The sequence below is a fragment of the Orycteropus afer genome, unplaced genomic scaffold (genome assembly GCF_000298275.1).
Source record: "Orycteropus afer afer isolate SDZICR_OR568_19922 unplaced genomic scaffold, OryAfe1.0 scaffold00436, whole genome shotgun sequence".
Classification (NCBI taxonomy): Eukaryota; Metazoa; Chordata; class Mammalia; order Tubulidentata; family Orycteropodidae; genus Orycteropus; species Orycteropus afer.
In genome coordinates, this window is record NW_006922023.1 from 25,337 (window position 1) to 32,263 (window position 6,927).

Sequence of the window (6,927 nt, forward strand, 5' to 3'; positions counted from 1 at the left end):
AACCAAAAAATTTGGATGAAGACAGTTCAGATTTGTTGGTTACCTCATGCACCAGGCATTATTCTGCATGTGTTTCCTCATTTTGTTTATTAAATGTCTCCAGTGCCTAGAATAGTGTCTGGCACAAAGTTCTTGCTCCATAAATATGTTGAATGAATGAATGAATGAATGAATGAGCGAGCCAGTGAGATAGGACCACCCTTTTATAAACTATAACTTAACCCTTCTTGCCACATCAAGGACATGCCCCTTAGTGTTTATCTTTTTCCCCCATTAGCCCCTGTCCTCATTTGATACATTTATTTACTAGTTTCTGTTTATTCACTTTCTTCCCCCTCTAGAATATGAGCTGCATGAGGTCATGTGCTTTGTTTTATTTACAGCTGTTGTTGTTGTTATGTGCCATCGAGTTGGACTCTACTCATAGCCACCCCTCCTTGGGTTTCTCAGGTGGTGTCACTACAGAAGTAGATTGCCCAACCTTCTTTCTGAGGAATGGCTGGTATTTTTGAACCTCTAGCCTTCTGGTTAGCAGTCAAGTGCATTAGGCACTATGCTACCAGAGCTCTCACGTGGAAAGTAGTAGCACATTTTTAATTGAATATGAGTTAACAGAGTGAAGTTAACTGGGAGATAACTAATGTGATCTTAAATTCTGTTAATTATAATACTAGCAAACACATAGCACTTATTACATGTCAGGTATTCTAGGATTCTTATATTTTTTAACTCAGTTAATCCCCAGAATTATGGAACAGATACTGTTATCCCAATTTTACAGATTTTTTAGCAAACTGAGGCACAGAGAGATATTCTGTGTGCTATTCTCAATATCAAGTAACTGGAGTGAAATAAGTGGTGAAGGGTTAAGAAACTAAGATATGAAGGATAGTTGAAAGAATTAAGAATTGTGACTAATAAAGGGGATTTGGTGACTCATGATAGTTGTTCTGAAACTTCAGAGGTTGGTTCTGTGGTACAGAATTAGGTCCAGAAGGCAAAAGTTACAGTGCGAGAAGTCAAAGGGAGACCTTTCCAGTAGATAGATGAATGATTTTGAAGATATAATGGAACAACTTTTAAGTTTCCCATTCTGGAAGGGTTTTAATCAAGACTGGATGATCTTTTGTGGAGGAGGTTCTTGCACGAGGCACTGTTTAAATCTCATGAAAGTTTCCATGTGACCTCTGTCACTGGAGCTCTGCGGTGCACTGTCCTCTTTCCCTTTACTGTGGTGATTAAGCATGTATAATAAATCAGGATGGGATTTCGAGTCAGAGGTAATCTTATTACCAGTTTGGGTGAGTTACTAAAGAATGTTTTAAAATCACAAGATTTTACAATCCTATTAGAAATTGGAAAGGAGACTAGATTACTGTTGGCAATTGTATTAAGCAGGAAGGGTTAGATCTCCACCTTTCAGCCAAATAATAGATGGGACTATAAAACAAATAACAATACCCTTGAAGAATATGCTTCTCACAACAATCAACTATATGGGACAAAAAGGGCAACATTTGCCCAAAACCAAGAATGGGAAGAGAGGGAGGGACAGGGAAACCTAAACAAATGGAAAAGGGGGACCCTGGGAGGAAATAGGGAGAGTGCTAACACCTTGTGGGGATTGTCATGGAACAATTTGTGTTTGAACTATTGATTGAAAAACTAATTTGCTATGTAAACTTTTACCTAAAGCACAATAAAATGTTTTAAAAAATATTGATTGGTTTTTAGAACTGGAAAAGACTCAACATAGTTAAGAGGTTATCAGAAATTTTGTTGGTTTATTAATATTTAAAAGCCTTTTTTTATTGAGCTATAATTCACATACTGTAAAATTTTCCATTTAAAAATGTATAGTTTTTTAGTATAATCACAGGGTTGTGCAACCATCACTACTATCTAATTCTAGAACATTTTTGTCATGCCATAAAAGCACCTCTTATTCCTGGGAAACCCAAGGAGGGGTCCCTCTGAGTGAGGTCTGACTCAATGGCACATAACAACAACCCATTAGCAGTCATTTCTCAATTTTAGCACCTCCAGCCCCTGGCAACCATTAATCTATGTCTCTGTGGATTAGCTTATTCTGGGTATTTCTATAAATGGAATCATAATATGTGACCTTTTGTGTCTGATTTATTTCGGTTAACAATGTTTTTAAGGTTCATTCATGTCATAGCGTGTGTCAGAACTTCATTTCTCTTTATGGCTGAATAATATCCCATGGTATGTATACACCACAGTTTGTTTATCTATTCATCAGTTAATGGGCAGTGGCTTGTTTCCATTTTTTGGCTATTGTGAATAATGCTGCTAATGAACATTTGTGTACACAGATTTTTGCTTGAATATGTGTTTTCAGTTCTCTTGGGTATATACCTGGTAGAGGAATTACTGGGTCATGTTGTCACTCTATTTTAATTTTTTACAGAACTGTCAAACTTTTCCACAGTGGCTGCACCATTTTATATTCCCACCAGCAATTCATGAGTATTCCAATTTCTCCACATCTTTACCAGCATTTGATATTTTCTGTACGTTGGATTATATTTATTCTAGTGGAAAAAGTTCTCATTTAAAGAAAAATTCAAGTTTTGTTGTATTACATTTAAATGATCAAACTGGTAAATTATAATTTTAGTGATTCTACTCTTTAGATAGATTAATAATATGTACATGAAGTCTAGATTGTGCTTTTATATCTTGATATGTGCTGTGTTCACCTTGTGTTCTCCATAACATGTTCAGATTTCTCACAAGTAAATATTATTGGTTACAAGGTGGGTAAACTAAATGCTCCATCCTTGGAAGAAGAATTCAAAGTGCATGTCTTGCTAATAAGTCAGTTAGCAAGATGATCTTTGTATAAAACCCAAACCAAACCCAACCTACCGCCATCAAGTTGAATCTGACTCATAGTAACCTCCATTGGGTTTCCAAGGCTGTAAATCTTTATGGAAGTAGATTGCCTCATCTTCCTCCCATGGAGCAGCTGGTGGGTGTGAACCTCTGATCTGGTTAGCAGCCACCAGAGTTAGCATAAAGACAACATATAATTGCATCTTATATGCCATCCCTCTCCCTTGCCATTTCTTTTTATTCATTTTCTGTCTCATCCTCAAAGTATTTGAGATGATTTTAATTAAGACTGTATAGTATGGAATAGTGATAAAAACAGTCTATAAGCATGGAATCGGACCCAGAGAACATTTGGAAGGGGGAAATCTTATGTAGAAAAACATGATTGTAAGGGCTAAAGTAATTGTTTCATTGAACATCAAGCAGGACTTTGTGTAGTGACACACATACCCAGGAGACCTGAGTTCTTTTCCCAGCCAGTACACTTCATTGTGCAGCCACAACACGTCTGTCACTGGAGGCTTGTGTATTGCTATAAGGTTAAGTTTCAGTGGAGCTTCCAGACTAAGACAGGCTGGGAAGAAAGGCCTGGCGATCTGCTTCTAAAAATCAGCCAATGGAAACACTGTGGATCACAACAGTTCAATCCCCACTGTGCACATGGGACCATCTCAATAGCAGCTAGCAACAGCAAACAACATGTAAAGTTGTTCTCATTAAAGCAGTGGTGACATGAGTATAAGTTTTAATTGTGATACACTAGTGTGGAAGGTTGGGCAGTCCTACTTCCGTAGTGATACTGCCTCGGAAACCCAAGGAGGGGTCGCTATGAGTCAGGGCCAACTCGACGGCACATAACAACAACAACAACAACGGTGTGGAGCTGTAAGCATACTTGACAAACAGTTGTGACTGTCTCTTGTGATTTATAGAAATTCTAACTCTAGGTATTAATTATCATTTTTTTAATCATGTATTTCTTTTTTCATATACTGAGCTCTTCAGAATACATACATTGAAGGTAGGGCAAGATATTTATCTGATTTCTGGTAAGTCAAGTCACTGTTTTAGAGAGTGAGTTGTACCAGGTGTATTTTCCATCATCTGTGATTTAGAGGATTTTTAATTACTTTAAAAATAATGCTGATGATTTCTTTTATTGTGTAATGTCAATTACAAAAGAACAAATAGCTTTTCTGCAAATCTGTTTCTCTCTGAAAAACAAGGAGTAATTCTCATCACTTTGTTAAGAATTGGATTACTCTTAATGAATCAGTTATTGATGTTTTTCTTTTGTGATGAAAAGTTATCTTTACCCTGTTTAAGATATACATGTCTAACATGATGACCTTTAAGATATGAATCAGTGTATTAAGATCATTCCGAAATTTCATTCTTGATCAGCTTTATATTTCCCTCTCAATTAAAGCTTACAAATTATTTGAAAAGCTAAACTCTAAGAGCGGATAGGTGAAACTTTATAATAATCACTTTTAAATCTGCAGTAAAGATAACCATTAACATCTACTCCTTTTGGTATTAAGAAATGATTATTCATATTTATGCATACTAAAATATTTTTTCTGCTGTGAAGAAAATAACATTGGTTTATTTTTCCCTAGTGGCAAAAGTGAAGTGCTGCTATGACAATGAAGAAAGAAACTGAATTTATCATTTTCACCTAAAGAAAAATGATAGACAGAAATCAAACCTGTGGTGCAGGACAGGAGTCTATGCCGTATATGATTTGTCTGATTCATATACTTGAAGAATGGCTTGGTGTGGAGCAGTTGGAGGACTATTTAAATTTTGTAAACTATCTCCTGTGGGTTTTTACACCACTAATACTTTTAATACTTCCTTACTTTACTATTTTTCTTCTGTATCTTACAATTATTTTCTTACACATTTATAAGAGGAAGAATGTATTAAAAGAAGCTTATTCTCATAATTTATGGGATGGTGCAAGGAAAACCGTGGCAACTCTGTGGGATGGACATGCAGCAGTTTGGCACGGTAAGCAAGAAAACTTTGATCTCTTTGTGTTGGTATACATGTTTGTGGCATTGGAACTGTGTTATTCTGTTTTAATTGAAATAAACTGTGTTACTCTATTTTATTTTTAACTGAAAAGACACTGGAAAATACTATGGAAGGGATAGGTACATTTCCTTTATCTGTTTGCACACATGCATATGAATGTGTCTTCAAATGACTTTTCCAGATATGTACAATAGAACAAAACACTACTTGATCCTGTGGCATCCTCACAGTTGTTGCTGTATTTGAGCCCATTGTTGCACAAACTGTGTTAGTCCATCCCATTGAAGGTCTTCCTTTTTTTGCTGACGATCTGCTTTACCAAACATAATAACCTCCTTCAGGGACTGGTCCCTCATGATAACATGTCCAAAGCACATGAGATGAAGTCTTACCATCCTTGCTTTTAAGGAGCATTCTGGCTGTACTTCTTGCAACACAGATTTGTTGGTTCTTCTGGCAGTCCATGATATATTTAATATTCTTTGTGAACACTGTAATTCAAAAGCACCAATTCTTCTTTGGACTTCCGTAATCATTGTCCAGCTTTTGTATGCATATAAAGTGATTGAAAATACCATGACTTGGGTCAGACATACCTTAGTCTTCAAAGTGACATTGTTGCTTTTTAACACTTTAGGGAAATCTTTTGCAGGAGATTAGCCCAGTGAAATATATCATTTGATTTTTTGACTGCTGTTTCCATGAGCATTGATTGTGGATCCTAGTAAAATGAAATCCTTGACAACTTTAGTATTTTTCTGCTTAATACTGTGTTACTTATTGGTCCAGTTGTGAGCATTTTAGTTTTCTTTATGTTGTGGTATAATCCATACTGATCTTCTTCAGTAAGTACTTTAAGTCCTCTTTGCTTTTAGCAGGCAAGGTCATGTCCTCTATATATTGCAGTTTGTTAATGAGTCTTCCTCCTGTCCTGATGCTGCATTCTTCTTTACATAGTCCAGCTTCTTGGATTATTTACTCAGTTTACAGATTGAATAAATATCATGAAAGAATACAGGCCTGACACATACTCTCCTGATTTTAAACCACACAATATCCCCATGCTCTATTTGAACACCTGCCTCTACGTACATGTTCCTCCATGTATAGGTTTCTCATAAGCACAATTCAGTGTTCTGGAATTCCTTTTCTTCACAATGTTATCCATACTCTGTTGTGATCCACATAGTTAAATGTTTTAGCAAAATCAGTAAAACGCAAGTAAACATCTTTCTGATATTCTCTGCTTTCAGTGAAGATCCAGCTGATATCAGCTAGTTCTGTGTCCTCTTCTGAATCAGGCTTGAATTTCTGGTATTTCCCTGTCAATGCAACCATTTTTAAATTATCTTCAGCAAAATTTTACTTGCATGTGATGTTAATGATATTGTTCAATGATTTATACTTTCTGTCAGATCACCTTTTTTTGGAATGGGCACAAATAATGGATTTCAGTCCGTTGGTCAGGTAGCATCCTTCCAAATTTCTTGGTATAGATGAGTGAGCACCTCCAGTGCTGCATCTGCTTGTTGAAATAGTTGAAGTGGTATTCCATCAATTACTGCAGCCTTGTTTTTCCCCAGTTTCTTCAGTACAGGTTTGACTTTGTCCTTTAGTGCCATCGGTTCTTTATTACATGCTAACTCCGGAAATGTTTGAACATCGACTAATTATTTTTAGTACAGTGAATCTTATTTTGATCTCCTGTCTTCTTTTGAAGTCATTCAATATATGGCCCATATTGCTGTTCTTGTTGTTATGTTCTGACTTGTAGCAACTCCATGTACAACAGAATGAAGCACTGCCCAGTCCTGCGCCATCCTCACAGTCATTGCCATACTTGAGCCATTTGTCACAGCCACTGTGTCATAGAATCCTTCAGTATTGCAACTCGAGGCTTGCATATTTTCTTCAGTTATTTCAGCCTCAGACATTCTGAGTGTTTTTTTTTTTTTTTTTTTTGTGATTTGGGTGAAAATTTACAGAGCAAATTCATTTTCCATACAGCAGTTCACATACACT

General features: G+C 36.2%; 1 protein-coding gene across 1 annotated transcript in view; it reads left to right on the forward strand.

Annotated features, from left to right (window-relative positions):
- Nucleotides 1–4,553: 4,553 nt before the first annotated feature.
- Nucleotides 4,554–6,927, forward strand: part of TMEM68 (transmembrane protein 68) — a 79,606-nt gene continuing 77,232 nt past the window's right edge. The window contains exon 1 of the mRNA XM_007954162.1: nt 4,554–4,878. Coding sequence (XP_007952353.1) covers nt 4,554–4,878 — 325 coding nt within the window. The remainder of the gene's footprint in view (nt 4,879–6,927) is intronic.